The 20,822-nt window shown below is 38.6% G+C and overlaps 1 protein-coding gene across 6 annotated transcripts; it reads right to left on the bottom strand.

Moving 5' to 3' along the window:
- Positions 1-1,373: 1,373 nt before the first annotated feature.
- LOC310848188 (uncharacterized protein C18orf63) lies at positions 1,374-20,111 on the bottom strand. Of its 6 annotated transcripts, none has more exons than XM_083746926.1 (15): positions 18,052-20,100; positions 16,810-16,981; positions 15,828-15,906; positions 14,663-14,719; positions 13,722-13,833; positions 12,391-12,432; positions 11,361-11,437; positions 10,847-10,956; positions 10,134-10,230; positions 9,962-10,038; positions 8,569-8,752; positions 6,874-7,905; positions 4,466-4,585; positions 3,857-3,951; positions 2,264-2,426 (listed from the first exon to the last, which is right to left on the bottom strand). In XM_083746926.1, the coding sequence occupies exons 2-14, from the start codon at positions 16,941-16,943 to the stop codon at positions 3,892-3,894; spliced, it is 2,181 nt and encodes a 726-aa protein (XP_083603052.1). In that variant the 5' UTR covers positions 16,944-16,981; positions 18,052-20,100; the 3' UTR covers positions 2,264-2,426; positions 3,857-3,891. The 6 variants fall into 6 exon arrangements, with proteins under 6 accessions (XP_083603056.1, XP_083603052.1, XP_083603053.1 ...); XM_083746927.1 differs by having other exon boundaries at positions 18,543-20,100; XM_083746928.1 differs by having other exon boundaries at positions 19,504-20,100.
- Positions 20,112-20,822: the final 711 nt, after the last annotated feature.

Genomic DNA, 20,822 nt, shown 5'->3' with positions numbered 1-20,822 from the left:
TCGTGTGGAAAATGTGAAAAACATGCACGCAGGTGATGCCTCATATCCACTTTAAACTGTTGTACGTACACAGCCTCAATACCAGCAGTTGGGGAACAATGGTGGAAGGGAACTATTGTCTTCATGTTTAGTTTCTAGCCCTATAGACATCTGGTTGACCACTCTGGGAAAGATGAAAATACAGTGGTACCTCGGGTTAAGTACTTAATTTGTTCCGGAGGTCCGTTCTTAACCTGAAACTGTTCTTAACCTGAAGCACCACTTTAGCTAATGGGGCCTCCTGCTGCTACCGTGCCACCGGAGCACGATTTCTGTTCTCATCCTGAAGCAAAGTTTTTAACCTGAGGTACTATTTCTGGGTTCAGGACGCGGGTGGCGCTGTGGGTTAAACCACAAAGCCCAGGACTTGCCGATCAGAAGGTTGGCGGTTCGAATCCCCGCCACGGGGTGAGCTCCCGTTGCTCGGTCCCTGCTCCTGCCAACCTAGCAGTTTGAAACCACGTCAAAGTGCAAGTAGATAAATAGGTACCGCTCTGGCGGGAAGGTAAACAGCGTTTCCGTGCACTGCTCTGGTTCGCCAGAAGCGGCTTAGTCATGCTGGCCACATCACCCGGAAGCTGTACGTCAGCTCCCTCAGCCAATAAAGCGAGATGAGTGCCGCAACCCCAGAGTCGGTCACAACTGGACCTAATGATCAGGGGTCCTTTACTATTTCTGGGTTAGCGGAGTCTGTAACCTGAAGTGTATGTAACCTGGAGTGTATGTAACCTGAGGTACCACTATATAAGCCTGTGACTTGATCCAGCACACCTCTCTTATACTGATCATTTATGAAACTGTGGACTCATAGGTATTGTGTGTTTACTTGGAAGCCCCACTGCATTCAATGTGGGTATGGGTTAAACTATATTAAACGCATGTTTGAATCCCATGCTTGAGAGTCCCCACAGTATTTTCTTTACAAAAAAAAAAAAAAAAAGCAGCTGCATTGCCCCCTCATCTGACTGCAACCACAAAAACTAGACCAGATTGAGGTATCCATAGCTACCTTTTAAAAATACAGACATAGATGTGGAGATCCTAAACCCAAGATTCTAACACAAATTAACATGTAGCTTGATGCTTTTTAGCAGGTAAGAATGGCACTACTAATCATGTCTGCATCCTGTCTCATATTAATATTCTTGTATGATTCACATGAGTTCTTTACATTGATGTTTTTAAATAATGGGTCGGATTTTGTTAAAACATTCAGTGTGCTTTTTGGTTATATTACAGCCAAATCAGAAGTTGTGCCAACTTCTGATTTATTAAGGCATTGTGCCACCTTCCTTTTGCCCACTAAATTGAAAGTTCACAAGACAGGGTTCCAATCCTTTTAAAACAGAAGACAATTGTTTAATTAGTGGAATATTCAGTACTTAATTACAGTAGACAATTAAAGCCAATTAAATTTTGGCAGCCTCTTCACATAAGTGTAAATGGGTCTTTCTGTGATAGATTATGACATGGGAACCCAAGATACAAAATGAAAATAATTCATACATCAGCACTTTGTAATTTGGCAACAAAGTATGACCCCAAAGTTACTACCCATTGTGAATTGTTTGCCTTAAAACAATGTTTTACTCTTTTCACATATACTATTTTTTTTAAAAAAAGTATAGCATATGCATGTATATAGCTATACTTGGAATGAACTTTGGCTGGAATGAAAATTAAGTTGTTCAATAAGTTAAATGCTTCAAATCAGGCTAAGAACTCTGACTGAATTAACAAATGAAGGATTAATAATTCAAGCTTCTCACCACTTGGTGACGAGAAAGACTCCAGGAGACATTTCAGTACGTCTATAAACATTTGATTCCATTTGCAGCAGGTGGCAGCACAGAGCCCCTACTCTATTTCAGTCAGTATCACCCATCTATAACTACTCACAGAAATATATACAGTACTGGGCTTCCTCTCACACAGGAGAGCTTTTCAAAAGCCCCTGAAATGTCATCACCTCTTAAGGTTGGGGGTCCAAAGCAGTATTGTGAGAGGTGTGAGACACTGTCACTTCCCCATATGCATGCAGATACATAGTGGAGTTTGAATCCTGAACACATTGAATACAATGAGAAAATGCATTTATACAATATACTGTAAAATCATTTCAAAATGTGCACTGCAACATTTATTACCACATAGATCAATCAAAATTAGACACATATGAGACTTACATGTGATACAAAAGGAAAGAATATCACAATGCAGACAATTTTATTTTTTAAAAAAACCACTTTTTCAGATGAAACAAACCTTATTAATGGAACAGTTTTAAAACAGGTAAAAATCAACTAGGTTGGCTATTTCACATCTTCTGAGCAAAGTCTTTTGCAATTTGATTTTTTTAATACAATCACATGGCCTTGCTTTCACAGCTGTGGAAAAATAAAATACATAATATAACTATGCTGTCATGCTCTTTGCAATTTAGAACTATCATAAAGATATGGTGGCAAAGAGAAAAAAATCTTCAAAAGTTGATTAATAACAAAATAACAACTAGTTAGGCAGTGCCAAGAATGTTTTGTGTGTTTCGTACTCCCCCTAAGCCAACACTATTTCTAAACATATTCTCACATAGCCATACAATGCTTCATATTGTACAATACACACACAAAAACTGCAACTTACAAAAATCAAAGAGAGTTTAGGAGTTAAAGCACAGATAACCCAATTCCAATATAGCTCATGAGCCTCTGAGGGTGAGAGGGCTCATCTGCACCATACTCTAGCCCTCTGGTTTGGTTGCTGTTCCCACATATTGTGGGATAACCAGCCTCACATTAATCTAATTAAAGCATGAAGGGATTAATGCCATAGAGTAAGCTCTCCTGTCAGGCTTAGCTAGGCCACTCCTCCTTACATTGGGAGAAGGGTAATCAAACTTATTGTTCCCCTTCAGTCTACCTGAGAAGCTCAGTGTGTGAAGAGGTTTTGAGCTGGTTGCTGCAACTCAGACTACATGGCTCTTACAAACCATTTTTGTGTTCCTATGCCAATAATTTCACCACTGTAACCAATCCAAGTTTTACCGCCTTTGTTTTCTGACTTATGCATAGAAACGCACATGAACCTGACCTTTGGAGAATTTATAAGTAAACCATTTTTAAACTTACTGAACGTGGGGTCTTTTTCTATGCTGAAGGAAGATGGGAACTTTAGAAGGAACTTAGAAGGCCATATTTTAAAGGTCTAATAGCTTATATTTCTATGCTTTACTTTGCTGCATATTTTGTGATTTTAAACTTCTGCTGAGGTTCTCTCACCCAAGAATAGTTGCTCCAACCTTGGATCCTGACACCCAGAAATTCTCCTTTTGTATATCTATAATTTCCTTGTAACCAACACATATTGTTCTACAATGACCACACATCTGTTTACTTTTGTTTTGCATTTTGTGTTACATTGCCATTTTGAATATGCTGCCCATGGCTTTGCATAAGCAACACAGATCCCTCCTTGCCCCCCCAACCTCTGACCATGAACTTTCCAGTGGAAAGAAGGTAAATTCATGTTCTGCGCAGGGAGCTGTTTGTATTTCTGGGCTTTTGTCATATTAGATTTATTTGCACATCTGCATAGAGATGGGTCTTTGCACTCTAACAAAAGAAAAGTACTAGGAATGCTTGAAAACAAGGAAATACAATTCTTGGCTTGTGGTAATAAGTGCAAAATAGCTGAGAAGCACCATATAAGTAGAAATCTAGTAGCAAATAAAAAAACCTTATGTGATATTTATTTCATCAATAGCTATGATCATAGGAAGGGTTATAATAAAAGAAAGTACAATTTAGTGCTTACATACCAGTTTTTTCTTTCTTTCATCTCTAAATACTTATTCTAGTTTGATAGCTTACTGGTTCTTAGTTTCTTTGGCTTTGAGTAACTCACTTGTTTTTCCTGCCAACATGTTAAAGCATTAAAGCAAATTACATTTACAATTAAGAAAATCAAAATACTTTGAACTGAGTTGCATTCAGCCAAGAGCTACCCTAACAAATGTCATTCCTACCTATTACATATTTTTATGCTGAAATGTTGAAGTAATGAGCATACTACATGTGACTAGCAAAATATTTAAGATATCATTCTAAACGTTTTGATTAACTTAAAATCAAAACTAGCCACATTGTTTTAGGCCATGGAATTGAAAGGTTTTACTATAAACAAGCAAATATTTCAGTCAAAATTACCACGTAATGGAGAATCAGAATATGGGACTGGGAAGTATGAATGATATTCTAGACTTAATTAATTTGCTTAAAAAAACCTCAAAACCTCTTATAAACATTTCTGAATAAGACCTTGTTCTTAATGTGGTGCTTTCCATTATCTGTTTTATGTATGAGTCAATACGGCAAATTTCCCTTTCCTTGTTCTTGCACTAACATGCCTATAAATACTATTACTAAACCTTTAACTGCTGTCTTTTTCCACTTCTGTTTGATGCAGATGCCAAGTGTGTTTCCATCTTTGACAAAATCTGAGTTGAGTTTGTATCTTTGCAATGGGATGACTTGTTTGTCTTAGGTATCTTAAAATAAAATAAGATATTTCGCCATTAATTTACAATCATACATGGTTACAAATGTCCTTGGAAATGGAACTTTAAAAAATACGTATAGTGTGATGTGTCTTATCATTACAGTACATTCTGTGGAAAACTTTTAATCTTTTTTACTGTTAATTTTAATTCTTTTTACTTGTTTTTAACTGCTCTTATTGATAATATTTCTTGTAAACAGCTCCAAGTTTTACTACAAAGTGGCGCCATATATAAATTTTGTTAAAATAAATAAACTGGAAAGAAAGCAGATGCCTTTGGCAAGGTAGTTTACATTTTTTTAAAAAAATATTTTTTATTAACTGGCCAATCACATCAAATTAAATCACATCGCATAAATTCCAAATTTACAAAGCCAAATTTTTAAATTTTGTTGGGGGAACCCATACTTCAAGATCCAAAGGGGGATTCAGATCATCTTCTTATTACTGCGTTAATTTCCAAATCAGTCCCAATCAGTCCAAACAAAGTTCATAATTCTATCCAGTCTTATCTTGGTGTTTCCACATCATAACTTGTTCATATAATTTCTCTTTTTCCTAGGTGGCGCATCGGAAGATGGCTGACAATAACATCTCTCCGACCCACACAAGGTAATTTGGAGGCTATGATGGGGGTAATTAGCCTCCTTAACCCCCCAGGATTGTGGGGGGGGACGGCCCTTGCCTGCTGTGCCCTATACCACCCCCAAATTTGTGGGGGTGGGGGCACTAGGCACAAAGCCCTCCTGTGGGATTCCGGCACTCCTTGACGCCGTCCCTGATTTGCGCCGCTAGTTGAAACGATCTTTAAAAGAAACAATTTGGACGAGATTAATTGCACATGCTTCAAGGAAAAAGGGGAGTAAGACTGCTGACAGAAGAGATCTCTGATAACAAGACAAGAATAAAATATGAGAAGATACGTCAAGATACGGTACGACAAATGACTGAGGGGGGAGGGGGGAAAAACTTGCCTTCCCTTTTTTCTATGTGATTTAACAAGAACCCCCTCCCCTAATGAGTCAGAAATTAAGGACTTAAGCTGTGGATTTAAGGCTGTGTGGAGATAAACTTTCGATCCAAAGCAATGTTTCAAGATGAAGCTGGAAAGCTAAGAGTTTTGGAATGACGCAGGTAAAAATGCTGTCACCATTTTGGGAGGCATTGTTGGAGCTCTTGGGTCTGGGAGGAGAAAGAGAGAAATAGAGTTGTTTACATATCGTGGATCAACTCTTCGGTGGGACTTAAGAGCGATAAATGCCAAAAATTATGATAGAAAGAGTGATGTTATCTACGAAGGAGATATATGGAAACCATCTGGACTTATTGGAGGAAAGGGAAATCCACACAGGATTATTATACTTGCTATCGGCTTAAGGAGAGTAACAGAAGAGATGGTAAAGGTAGTTTACATGTTTAGTGCTAGCCCCGAGTATAAGAAAGCTTTGAATTTTACAGCACTCCACTGAAAGTCTGATCATGCCATTTAATATACATTTTATATGTACATTTTGTAATACGTTTAATTCTCTTTTAAGAGTGTCATGCTAATGTCAAAGACAATATGAGCTGACCTTGCTTTGCCATCTAAGGAAACAAGTGGTTAAAGTGTAATCTATGCAGTGCAACCCAATAATACTCTTACTGAAGTTAATGAAAAAATGTTATTCATTTGTCTGGTAGAAAAAGACCAGCATCAAAATAAATGAAAAGGGTAGTCTCACTTACCCTTCAAAAAGCACATAGTGAAAAACTCCCAGGCACTTTCTCATCTAGGCACTGATCAGGTTGAGGCCCTTAGTTTTAACCAGGCAGTATCAGTATGGTGTTCAAATTCTTTTCTAAGGCAGAAGTAGCTAAACTGTGTTGCCCTCCAGATGTTATTGACTCCAACTCCCATCATCCCAGCAAGCATAGGTAACAGTCAAGGATGATGTGGGTTGCGGTCTAGAAACATCTGAAGGACAAGTTCCACATCCTTTTCTAAGGACACATCTGCACAGATTTGTTTTATTTTCTGATGGGCTCAGCAGCGCTAATTAAGCCCATATGATTCCCACAGGCCATACAGCAGGTACACACAGCCTGAGCTAAGCACCTGATATTCAGATAGGGAAGGTATTTGTAAGAAACTGCTGGCTAAGCATGGGTGGTACAATCAATACCTAATACATATACCTGAAATTTGACACAAAATGACCCCCCCCCCTCTTTCTATGCTGTCTTTGTTTGAATCGGCAGTATGAGGAAACTCCTATGCTGAAATGGATTAAATACCTTTATTACTTGGTATACCTGTAGGCAGTTGCCCTGCAGATGATGACTAGTAGTCTTAATGGTAGCTTGCTGGGATATTCCTAGTGATTCTTTGTGATCTCCTTGTTTGGCCCTTCTGTGTACTGAGCTGCATAAACTGTAAGCATTCATTTTCTCTTCTTCAGCTGAGCTTTGTATTTGATTGTGAAATATTCTGGGATTTCCCTCATCCACATCTGAGTGAGACATGCAGGGATGGGATTTCTTTGACTCAGTGGTCAAGGCATTCTGGCTTGTTGTGAAATTTGAAGGTGTATTCAGATGCTGGTGGACAACTGATACATGATGCACTGCAAGGTCACTAGGTGATTTCAATGAGGAATTTAGTCTTATGGATTTGAATTTACTTGAATCCCTGTCTAAAACTGCTCCATTAGCTAAAGCATAATTTGCCAAGTGTCCATAATTCTCATTTTTCTCCTTTAATGCAAGTTTAGTAGACTTAACATTGGCTTTTCCAGTCTGTATCTGAAGAGCTCTTCCGTTTGTAGTATTTTTTAATGATGCATCACGTAACAATTTGTTAACTTGATCTGAACTAGACTTGAATACAGCCAATTTAGCAGCTGTGTTCATTACTTTAGAAGTATTCTGCCATTTCTTTTCATGGGTGGCCTTTGTGGCCTGCTTATCCATCTGCAATAGCTTTCCTTTAAAGATGGGTATGATTCTGGTAGAATAATTTCTTAAAGTATTATTTGACGTTTTAAAAGATATATTTGAGTTTAGCATTCCTGCAGATTCTTCTGAAGTTTTTTCTTGTTTCCTGCTATACACTTTTCTCCCTGGAGCCTCAATGTTCTTGTCTTCTGCTAGTAAACTGAGATTAGTAAAAATATCTGTTTTTGGTTGGTTGGCTTTAAGCTCCATCTTGTGGCTATTTTCTATAGCACATGCTGAAGGACTGAGCATGCCTTTTTTTGGAATTACTTGAGTCAAATTTACCTTGCAGTTCCTTTTTCCAGTGAGATTGGCTGGTTTGGAGCTAACTTTCTAAAAACCGAGAAACCACAGAGTAATTTGAAATACATTATGTACCATTAACAGGTTTTGTATATAATTACTTGGGACGGGAAGTGTGGGCTGCTACTTGAATGAGGACAACATCGTGTGGATGAAGTAAAAAAACAAGCAAGCATGCAAGGCATTAAATCAAATAAACTGCATAGTTTAAGACTGCTGGGTGCCCTGCCATGTTGGGGGAGGATACCATATAAATAGCACAATGATTAGTTTCTGAAGTTATTACTAGTTTCTGAAGTTATTACTAGTTTTCCCACAAATCAGTGGAAAACTGCTCTTAATAATCAGAGATCCTAACTAGGAAGACCTAGAATTATTTTAGGCACATAACTATTTGCAGTTATCATGCCAGCAACAAGAGCAACCATTACATCTCTGGTTGTCACAGTAAAAATTATGTGGGCTGCTTTGGTTTCCACGTGACTGCTGTGTCTACTTTAGTTGTTCACCCTCTTACTTCAGCCACTTCATATATTATCCCACTGTTATAAGAGCAGAAAGAGATGGCTTCTATGTGCCACAATGGCAAAAACCAAAGTACAGTAGCTGTCTTCCAAAGTTTCTAAAACTATTCCCAAGATCCATTAACAATACATCCAGGAATTTCAACAGGAATATTTAAATAGCCTTTACCTGTACAGATGATTGGGTAAGATCTTTGGTGGCATATAATGCTTTACTTATCATTTTAACAGGAAGCCCACAAATGTGTGGAATGACAGTCTTCAGATCAGCAGCAAAAGCACTTAGAACACCTTCTAAATCTACTCTAGGAAAGTACTGCACTGGCTGACTTCGTATGCAACTGAAAGGATATCTGAGTTGGTGTTAAGGACTGAAATAAATTGTTTGAGAAATATACACAGAGAAATTGTTGCTTCATTCCTTGTACAATGTGTATGATAAAGACAGGGGGTACAATCTCCTGCACAAGGTCTACTGAAATGAATGGAAGCTGCACACAAGTGCCCCTTTCCAGCTCCTGTTTATTGCAACAAGGCTTTCACTGGGAAATTTTCCTTGATTAAGGCCATGATATATCTACCCCTTAGCAAGAATTGTGAAGAATGGAATCACTTGGCAGTTAGCACCAATGACGCTCAAAAGTGTGTGCAGACTGCAAAAAGGCAAACACATAACTGTTGACAATGACCATTTAAACTTTCATAGCGATTGATGCAATTGATGCATCTGTGGTAGCAACTGATGCATCTGTGCTGATTCAACTTAAAACTGAAATGGAGCACAAATAAAGTGAAGACAATTTGAATCAAGATTTAACAAAACAAAATAAGTTATGTTCATATGTATTTCAGTTATCTAAAGAATAGTGGTTCTATGTCATGCAGTGCTCTGCAGCTGCTACAATTCTACATAGAACATTACAGTGCAGCACAAAGAATTCTGTTTCTGAAAAACCCACCCTTTACTTACTTTAAAAAATAAATTTTGGGCCATTATGCTTTTTTCAAGTATGTTTTTACAGCTGTATAACTTCTGCCTACTGAAATATCAGAAGCCAGGTAAAATGTTCTAATAGTCAGGATAATACTTCAGTGTCCTTCATACCTCCTTCCCCCTTCCAATGAATATAAAAACCAGGATAAATGATGCAAAAGAAGAAAAAAAATCTAAATTTGTACAGAATTTAGGTTGCAGGATTTAGCTTTTTGGTGTAGAATTTTGATTGTGTGTTTATGTGACGGTTTAAAAAATGATTTATAACTGAAAGAAGAAAGATGAAATTATGTGTATTCAGAGTGGTGATAAGTATTATTTGCACTTAACAAATGCGGAATGGGAAATAGCCTTTTTAAGAGAGTTTTATGTTCTCACTAAAATCAGAGACTTAAAAAGGGCTTATATTATGACACTTTCATTTACTATGGAACTACTTGATCATTTTAACTACTGAGCATGATTATTTTATGAAACGTTGTGTATAGCAGGTTTGGCCCATAATCTTAGGTAGGTGCCAAAAAGGAGAAACAAATTAATACATAAATTTAAAGTTTATAAAAGATATGTGAAGAGTTGCTCCCCTATCAGTTTGAAGTAAACGTTGCAATAAATCCCAGGATCCTCCGGAAGAATATAGCCATACTGAAGATAAAATATATACATAAATACAAGGAGGTTAAGAACTTGCTATATAAAATAGTCAACATTGAACAAATTATGTATTTGCATTCACTTACCAGATTTTCCCAGTGCAGCTGCAAATCACTATATGACTGGAATGGAGTATCGGGTGGAATTATGTGGCTAATGCTTATGATCTGACCCATTTTCATGCTGTGCAGAAGTAAGGAAAGAAAACTAAAAAATAATAATTCCATGCCATATAATGAAATAGGACATAGTTATTTTCATGATAGATATGAATTGTGCTGGATGATCCTACAGTCTACCCACACCAGTGAGTGATTTACAGCATTGTAACTTAACTTGGCTAGTGAAACAATTTGCCTATTTTACAGGAAGTAGATCAGAAACTGAACTGTCACTCTTTGTTTATAATTTAACAGTAAAATTTTATCTGCTACAAAGCTGTGACATTTTCGACAGTCTCTCATACAGAAAAAGCTGGTAACGCAAATTTATCTGCAGATATCACCTACAGTTTGATACAGCAAAAATAGATAGAATGAATTTTCCTATGGAAATGTGTAAAGATTAAAAATAGTATGCAATAAAAATATAGACTTTGAAAAATTCCTTTTTTAAAAAAATAATGAATATGCCAATTGAATTTGTATGAACACTTATGAAAAGTCGACATTGGTCATGAAATGTTTTTTCTCCTTGAGTAATCAATTTCCAAACTACTGTAGTCATAATTACTAATACATATTGCAGGAGATGTGTTGTTCATCTCATTAGCATTTCTTGTTGAAATATAAAAACATACCTTGGCAAAACATAGCACCAGTTACTTAAAATAGAGTATTTTTGAATGATAGCATTATTATCACTGTCAAATTTCTTTAAGATGTTTGCTGAAATATTAAATTCTTCAAGCTGAGAATAGAAAAAAAAATCAATAAAGTAATTTTTCAAAGTATCTGCAAACATATACGGCAAGTAAGTATTATGCATTAAAATAATTAAGGTACCAAAAAAACCTATACGACATTAATCTACTTATTATGAAATCAAAACTTCATGAGTACATTGGCTTATAACCAACACAGCACTAAGCAACGATCTCACCAGTACAAATATTTCTCTTTGCAGAATGGGACTCCCCATCCTGCACACTCACTAAATTTGTTCTGCAGATTCCCCAACCCTCTGGAGCAGATTTGGAGAAGGCGTAGGGTAAGGAAGGGGAAGTGTCATGAATAATAAATAAACCCCCAATAGGATGCAGACTTGCAGGCCTAGTTAAAATGCAAGTAGAAAACATTGATTTACTCCTGTACCTCAGGTGGTGGCAGACGTACTGTGAAAACTTCGATACTAATGCAGAGCTGAGTCTCTGATACATTGATGTCCATAACTAAAATAAAATTTGTAATATTCAGATAATTATGTCTTTTCATCACATGTACATATAGGCAAAAACATTGTGCTTAATTTTAAACAAAGTTTCCAACCAACAATGTACACTATAGGAATCTGGCAAATCCAAGAGCTTAAGCACGTAGCAAATAGCCATCCAGCCTTCTCTGTGTAGCCCTAGCACTTTTCCTGGCAAAAGGGTTGTTTGCAGCAGCTACAGTTGTTTGAGCTATAAGGGAATTTGAACCCATGCTTGAGGAAAACCATAGTGCTTATGGTTCCAGACATGAATTGTTGATCTCCTAAAGGTCACAGAATTAGTAGCAGTAAAGGGGCATTCTAGGTTTTTCCTGGTAGTTTACTTGTACCTTGTATTGGGGAGTGATATAATATAGGCATTCCTATCATCACTGCATGTTGACAACTGCCTTTCATGCGCACGTTATGTGCAGTCATCTTATTGGCCTCTGATTGCCACTTGACAATGGGAAGTATATGCATAATCTGCCTTCATGATGACTGATATACCAGGCTTTTAAAGATACATGACAGGATTCACCTAATAAAACCCATCAGCAAGGGCTTCATGGTGCCCAATGGGGCTTTCTCCCCTCCTCAGCCCCCCAAAATTGGCTCGGCGGGGTTTTTTGAAAGAATCCCCATTGTGTGGGGGGTGAGAGGAGAGGGATTGTTCCATCTGGCAAGCTGATATGCTTGTGCAGCCTGAACATTTGTAATAGCCTGACATAACATTCCACCAAAAGGTATCTTCATCAGGTTCCAACAAAGCAAACATAGTAGAGGTTCAGCTGGTGATCCTCTGTACCTGCATTTGATGCACAAATGATTCCATTATTTTTCAACCACACTGACATGAGTACACATATCACCAAAATAATTTCAGGTCCTGAGAGGGCAACATATATTTTCTTCAATCAATATTGTACTTACCAACTGCATTTTGCTTTCCCCTTTGTGACAGAAAATCTTTCCCTTAACAAATGGAATTGGTACATATTATAAAACAAATATGCCTGCTGCCTTTACAAAGCCTATACAAATCAGTATTTTGAAAAGGATCTGGTTTCTCTAGTCTAAGGCTGCTTCAAAATAGATTCCTTATGCAGTATGAAGCTTGGGTTCTCAAACATTTCACCCCCAGGGTCAACTTGAGATGACTAGAAGTTACTGAGACCCACAAGACACAGAATGGTGGTGCAGGGACAAAGCCAGAAAGAAAATGGTGCTAAATGGAAGCAGAGTTTGACATAATCCGTTGGCAATGATGGATATCATTTTCCACTGATATCTAATCCATTTTAGGAAATTCTTTGTCACAGCATTTTCCTTGTGACAAGGAGTTCCATAACTTAGCTTTCCCCAAGCTAAGCACAGACACTTGATCTGGAGGTACTATGACTCAACATCCCAATTTTAGACAGAATTTGCAGAGCGTCTAATAAATCAGGGGTTGTCAAACCTTTTGGATCAAGGTACACATTTTTTTTATTTTCAGAGAGGGCTGAGGGCACCAATCACAAAACCTTTTATCTCACTCTTTAATTACCTTCAGCACCTCCTCTGGTCTTTTGGGGGGGTGTGTGGAAACTATCCTTACCTTTACTCTGTCTCCTGGCCATCTTTATTCAGCATACAAGGAGTTGGTGCAGGCATTGGTCCCACCAAAAGGTTATGGCATGGCTAGGGAGTGGGGCAGGCAGTTGAGGAGGCACTGGCTAGACTGTGCAATTGAGCCTCACTGAATGAAAAACAGTGTCTCGAATGGAGTCATGGCAATTCAAACAAGCTGACATACTTGTCTAGGCTTTTCTTACATAGGATTTTGTATGGAAGTGAATATGTTTTGTGCTTTATCTTCTTAGAACCTGTAAATGCACAACTGTCATGTCAAATACCATTTGGCAGGAGTTCCAGTAGTGAACAAGCAGTGTGTGGTCTGATGAAATATGAACAAAAATTATTGTTCTAGTCATGCTATGCAGTTTAGCTCAGTGCTTTTCAGTCAGCATCCCATGGGACCTTTATTCCTTTTTCTCAACTCTCCCAAACTAGTTAGTACTAGGGGAGGTGACTGCCTAGATCAGAAGGAATTTGCAAATATGCATGGGTATCATGAGCATTTTCTAAAGTAACACTTAAAATTTCCTTAGGATCACTTGACAAAAGAAGATCTAAAGCTAGCAAATTGACAATGTATGCAGAATAGAGCAAATATATAACACTACATAGGACTGTGATTGTCAAAGGTTCAGAATAAATACCTTGTATCAAGAGATGACCAGCTTGGTTCCAATTAGGAGCAAGTTTGGCTATAAGTGTATAGGACAGGCAGGTTTGAAAGACAGCTGGGACAACTCTCTCTGGCATTGCCATCTAGTGTGATAAACCAAAAAGCAATAAAAAATACATGCTTTCTCTTTCAAAATATTCTAATCATACAGCATATTGACACTATATGAAGTTGATTGATCCATGCAGCTCAGTACCTTCCACTCTGTCTAGCCGCAGCTCTTCCTTACCAAAGGGCCAAACTAAATGGGGTGACCAACAATTGCAATTGGCAGTTGTGGGATAGTTTTCTGTTTAGTAAAACAGATGGTTTGAAGGGCAGGATACAGATCTGGACCACAGTGTGTGGAGAGAAGGAATGTAACCCACTGCCTCTGCCATGGTTTTTATCTTGATTGTCTCCACCAGGGAGGGAGGAGCTGTTATTTGCAGGAGGGAAGCTGCCATTGACACTCTCTTAGGGCAGATAACAGCTGGGCAGGTGACCCATGGTGGGGGCAAAGGGTAAAATCTTATCTCCCACGATGTTGGTTCCAATCTGAGTTGTTATCTACTAAGCAAAAAAAGCAATCATTCAGTTCCCAGTGATGTGATTGAAATATCTAGTTTTGCTTTGGAAAGTGCTAACACAGCTTCCCAGTGTGCAGTAAATTATACAAGTTATTTTTCTTGGTTCAACATAAGTGTTGTATACTATTACAATTGTATAACATCTGTACGAAAAAATGAAGTGAAAATCTGTGCGAAAAAATGAAGTGAAAATGAAGTGAAAATTATAAAGAAAGTTTTCAAACTTTTCAGAGAGCTAGGTTTTATGGGAGGTATATACATTTAGCAAATAAACAAAACAAATAAGTATATGTAACTGCTAAACAATGTAACCAGGCTTAGAAAAAACATTTTTATTACTTACTATAGATCTGTTTTTCTCTATATAAGCTTGAAATTTTCCTGACTTATAGAAGAGTATCTAAAACAAGCAAAACAAACAAATATATCACAGATAGATATTGTTTGGATACATTTAATGAAGATAATCTTACATTTTTTGAGAAAAATGCAATTGGTCTCAGTCCCATGCGTAGAAATGTTGAAATTTTCTCTAAATGACAAAAATCACTACAAAGAAACCATGTTACTTGGTTTGTTTATGACAGTTGTTTGTCTTTAGAATCTTTCTAAACTCATGTATTTAAGGGAAAGAGAAAATGGGAAGGCACTATGTTTAGTCCCCTTGTGACTTCAGGATAAGACCTTTCCAGAGGGTGGCTGATAAAGGCAACTCTGTCAAATGCTACGGTTGTATAACACGCTTCTATGGACTGGAGAGTAATAGTCTAATCTTAAGATCAAGGTATCGATCACATGAATTCAGCTAATAATCTTTATCTTTGTAAGCATGTACATTTGCAGCCCTGCTAAGGAGCCTCATCACTGGCTTGTTCTCTGGTATAATATGAGATAGAAAGAATAGGGGGTTAATGTCACAGATTTAGGGATCTAGGGGAGTGCCACTGGTTCAGTCACTTTGGGTGCAGAGCTTGGGGTTGTTGCAACTATGATATAGAATGAAAGGTGAGGGGGGTGGCTTGCTGAACACAAGATGCTGTTGAAATTTGAGACCCTCAGGCCTACCACTGAATGTCTCCCAGTTTTTCCTCCTTGTTCTTGGCCTCCAATCTAACCAACCATTGTAGCCAGAATGTTTGTTCCTCAGCCATATAAATCAACATTTAAATTAAAGATGGGAGGCCTCTCATGCTTTCTGTGGTTGCCTGGAGTCCTATAAGACTTTGGGGTCTTTAGGAAAGAGCCATGTCATTCCAATTGCCAGGGCAACCAGGCCTCTATACTTTTCTGCTTGTACAGCCTCACCAGTTCACTGTTGCTTGGCAACTTGGTTTCAGTTCTCCAGATCCTGGATGGGGAGTGGCAGTTTATTCCCTGGGGAAATCTTGTCCTGGCAAACCCTGACTTCATAAGCTCAGACATAAGTGTGCTCAATATCTTGTCCAGGGGATCTTGGACCATCTATACTCTTAATTTATATACAAGTGACCAGAAATATTATTACTGACCGTCATAACCACTGAAATTTGATTCAATGTTCCAGGAACAGGTGAAGAAAGCACATCTTGATGCAGATGCAAGAGTTGCCTAGGTAAAGCATTCAAAACTTGTCACTAACCTCCACGATTCCATACTAGTAAAGCTACAACGCAAAGTACATTGCACTCTACAATTTTTTTTTTCTTTTAGTCAACATTTTTTAAGATGTTGCTTTACAGTCATCTAAGTGTCCTCAGAATAACTGGCCATTAACTATGTATATTATTTAATTCCATGTATCTTACCATAGATATTACTCATGGAAGTGAAGCACAGTTGATCAATTAGCAGAAAACAAAAATCCTAGCAAATGCAATTTCATATGTATGGATGCAATACCCGGTTCTATATGTAAATTCTACTGGCCCATTCTTAAGACCTGATGTGCCAGCAAGCACAGGTCCACGTGGTCTGAGGCTAGGCTATAATTTTTAGAGGGAGACTAAGTCAGGGGTCCTTTACTTTTGAAATCATTTGAAGCGATGCATATTGTGTTAGTGCCATAGTAACATCAAGTTTTGTAATGTTGTAACAAAATCTTTATTGAATCTTAAATATTTATTAATGTGTATTCATTATTGACTGGGTGCCTAAAACTGGCTTTAGTCAGGGGCAGCAAGTGCTTTATACACTCAGCTTGTTCTTATCATTTTGGCATTTATTAGTATACAAAGCACCTGAATTGTGAAGAAAGAATATCAGAACTTGAGTTACAGCAACTCTCACAGTCACAACAGAGTGTTCCTTGGCTCAGCAAGCTGCAATAGGGTTGTTGGACCCTCTGCAGATAGTTTCAGTGCCTGTGATCGAACCATGATAAGCAACCTATATGTAAAAACATCAATGCATGCTTCCCCCCAGCATCATCATTCCCCCTTCCACCATGTGTCCACTATGAATTTCATTAGAATAGCAAAGGTGCAAAAAATACAATAAGCAAATTTCCTTTACCTGCACATCTTCCTTTGTGCTGTTCTAATTTCTGTTGCTGCCAATTGAGAATTGAGTGTAACCTTCACAGCACAGAGTTTTCGCAGCTCAGGCAGACTGATGAAAAACAAAGACTGGCACGTAACGTCATTCATATTGCTTTGCTAGCTGCAAGAACTGAGTAACCTCTGACCTATAACAAAGTGGAGGGTGGGAAATGATTATCAGAAAGGGTACATATAAAAAAATGCAAATTAATATAAGAAAGATGGGGTAGGTCAGAAGAAGTTAGGTTTTTCAGTAGCACATTACTGGGAGAGAATTACTGTACTGCATTATACGGGGAGCTGCCTCTGAAGACAGTATGGAAACTTATGCTGGTGCAGAATTTGTCGACCAGGTTGATCACCAGGGCAAAACGGTTTGAGCATATAACACCAATACTGGCCTGACTGCACTGGCTGCCATTTAGTTTCGGGCCCAATTCAAAGTACAGTACTGGTTTTGACTATAAAGCCTTAAATGGTCCAGGATAGCAATACCTCAAGGATCACTTCTCCCCATATGAACTGACACAGACCCTGTGATGATCATTTGAGGCCCTTCTTTGTGTGCTGCCTTTTCTGTGGCAGTTCTCTATTTGTGCAATGCTCTCAGCAGGAAGGCTCATTTGACACCTTCATTACATAGCTTTAGGCACCAGGCAAAATCATATTTCTATAACCATGTCTTTGGCTGATTAAACATTCTATGGTCTTTGAAATGTGTGTGTGTGATTGCTTTTTGTTCTCATTTTGTATTTTTATGTTGTAATCTTCGGATGGAGGGCAGTATACAAATTTAATAAATTATCATGATAAATAATAAAATAATGGCATATGGGACTTCTGACTATAGAGCATGGCACATAGTAGAACAGAAAGCAGTTTTGTGAACATCAGTAGTGCCTTCTTTATTCAGTCATATCAAACAGAGCCAGGAGCAGTACACAAGCTGCTTTTCAGCCCAACTTTTCATTCACCAAACATCATTCTGAAAACTGAATACCCAAATATATGACCAAATAACCCTCAAAATTTAAGTAATTGTATATCACTGGTATTATTTGGTTATGTATTCAAGCTGATTGTAGTGATGACCAGTAAGAGATTAGAACTTGGATTTACTGAGGGGAGTTGATTGTACAGAAAAAAGGAGCGTTGTGTAGTTTAAACTAAATTCACATTGTTTCCTAAAAACAACTGCCTAGGTAAATATTTCTACCTAAAAAACTAACGTGGGAGCGCATCAGAAGTCTGAAGGAAAGCTTTCTCTTGAGGCTAGGGTAGGGAAGACTGTTGAAAATCCCTCATCCTTATTTTACTGTTGACAGTTATGCTATTACGACATGACGACACTAGTAGTTCTACTTTTCTTGCAGTTCTTCCCTTACTTTCCCCCCTTCAGGCCTAATGTTAGCAGAAAGATGAAAAACTTGAAAAACGGGAACTAAATCATGCAACCTTTCTCTTACAGAAGTTGATTTTGGGGCAATCTGTTTATTCATATATTACAGTACTTATTCACAATATCCAGTGGTGGTTCTTATATGTGAATGGACAATCACAGATATTCCGTAATCCTGCCAATGGGCATGACCCATGGCGTGGTGACTCAAGACACAACCTTCTTGGTGGCAGCACCTTGACTGAGGAAATACAATGGGCACCGAGGCTGTTAAGTTTCAGATGTCAACTACAAACACTTTTGCTCACTTGGGCTTTAGGGATGGTTTTTTCCTTAGTTTTTAACAATGTTGCTATTGTGCTGCTGTATAATGTTATGTTTAAAGCCGCACTGCTTGTAATTATTGCGTACAGCTGGTGTGCTTATTATCACATGGCTCCCTGCCTCGTCAAGAGGAAGGGTGGCATATAAATAAAATGGTAATGATAATATATTCAGCGATGCTCAGTTGTGTCCATTCACACATTCAGCTGCTTGTCACAAAGTGCAGAGAAATCAAGGGATTCAGGTGCGTGTGTGAAGCAGGCTCCTGTGGCTTATGGACGCCTATTGCTGTATGTATGCCACATTCCTGCTGCCAGCCACCATTTGCCCAGAAAGTCTAGTTTGGCTCTGATGGTCGAGCTGCGAAGAGTTTTGCAGGGCAGCCTTTGAATCTGTTCCAAAGATCTGTGCGTCCTGAGGTGGATCTCTCCTCTTACTGGGAGGGCTACCTCGAAAAGCAGAGAGGAAGCAATCGTGAGGGAAAGCGCCCCAGTGAGAAGCCGAGCATAGAAGCCACCTAGCAAGAAAAGCGCGGGAAACGTGAGGTGGGGAAGAACGTTACACAGGCAGCGTCTCCTGGAAGCGCCCTCTGTGAGGGGAGCAATCACGATGACAGAAAGTTGGAGAAAATGGAGTCATGAGGGAGAAGGAGAAGGAACACGATATATGGAGGGGGGGGGAGTTAGTCGCCTCTTCGACTTTTCTGCCGAGAAGAGAAGGAAACCGGCTCCCCGCCTCATTTTCACAAGCTTCTCAACTTTCCCCTCGCAACTCTCCCGCGGGGTTTAGGAGGGAGATAGTGTGAGGGGGAAAATGACTAAGTACTTTTTTGGGGGGGGGGTGGTATGCGGAACAAGCCCCCGCTTCTTGCAAGGCAGCCTTGGATGAGGCGACGGGCCCCGCGTCCAAAGTTCAGGAGAGGCGCCCGGTTCCGCAAAAGGCAACCTTTAGTCCTGGAAGGAGGCGGCGTCGGAATGAGGAACAGCCCAGCAGCAATGCGACTTCTCATCTCCTGCAGATAACCTATGCTGTAATATTCCCGGGGCCTGCCTGCCAGGAAGCACAAGTGTTCTTCTCCTTGAATCGAGGACCCTTTCCTTATCTCTCTCTCTCTGTGTGTGAAGGTCTTCGCAATTGGTTAAAAAAAATTTACATTCCTTTTTACTGAGCCTCAGACCACATACAGTGCTGGACTTTCAAAGTTCCCTGAGTTTCCTGCTATATTGTGGTGCGATTTTGAGAGGGTTTATTTTGAACAAAGTCCCATTAGCTTATTTCTGCTAGCTCCAGGGGGTGATTTCCTTAATGACCATGGCAGAGAATCATAACAAGAATTCTTGTTTGGATCCAAGAAAACTGCACTGTGTATGTATAGAATCCTAGAATCTGTGGAGTTGGAAGGGATCACAAGGATCAATATAGTTCAACCTCCTGCAATGCAGGAATCTAATCTAAAGCATCCATGTAGAAGTGCACAAGTTGACATATTACTCCTAAAGTATAATAATATATTTTTCTGTCTCAAGGGGATGGGGACTCAGCATTACAGCCACCCAAATTTTAGGAACAACTGGCATTTTGTAATGTGTGAACACTATGGTAAGCATACAGATCTCTGTGTATTTTAGAAAATCATCTTTTGGTTTTTCAGCCAAACTTGTTTTTGGTTTTTAAACTAAACACCTGAATGTTTTAGACAGCAATCATATACTGTATCCACTCAACTGGGAATAAGCCCCTTTGAAAACAGTAGACCAATATAGCATTATACTGTTACTGAAGCAGTTTTTAATCCAAGGGAACTTTGTTAGAGACTAATGGAGTTCACATCAGATTTCATACCTGCTCAATTGTGAAATATTTAACAGTTTTGAACTGACATAGTCTTGAATAGGTAAATAAGGCTCTAGAATAGAAAAACTGCCAAGAATCTTGCAGCACATTAAAAACAAATGACTATGATATAAAGTTAGAAACCTTTATAAACCAGAGCCTATTTAATTCAATTGCAACTGCTGAAACAGTGCTAGTGAGCAATCTTATGTACAAGAAGCTGGTGTAAAGCAAACCGGCGTAAATTAAGCTGTTGTAAATTTATATGAGATCCAAACTCTTCAGCAGCAGGGGTGCTACTGTCTAAAACCAACCTAAGTCTGGCTGAGGGAAAACAAGTCTTTAAAATAGTGTTTGAGTTACACCATTGTTTCCCAAGTGGACTTAATACATATGTATCTGTCGAGAACATAGATTCTCAGGCTTAATAC

This window comes from Podarcis gaigeae (genome assembly GCF_964106915.1).
Source record: "Podarcis gaigeae genome assembly, chromosome: 7".
NCBI classification, from domain to species: domain Eukaryota; kingdom Metazoa; phylum Chordata; class Lepidosauria; order Squamata; family Lacertidae; genus Podarcis; species Podarcis gaigeae.
Note: the sequence above shows the minus strand (reverse complement) of the source record. Positions and strands in the feature narration are given on the sequence as shown.

Bases quoted from the DNA above. Each gene is read 5' to 3' on its own strand.
- LOC310848188 (XM_083746929.1), bottom strand. From the start codon at position 16,943: ATGAATGACGTTACGTGCCAGTCTTTGTTTTTCATCAGTCTGCCTGAG. The intron at 14,720-15,827 runs GTCAGTAATAAT...TGCTTGTTTTAG, and splicing joins AAATTTCAGTGGTTATGACG to ATACTCTTCTATAAGTCAGG. The intron at 4,586-6,873 runs GTATTTAATCCA...TTTTATTTTAAG, and splicing joins AGGTATACCAAGTAATAAAG to ATACCTAAGACAAACAAGTC.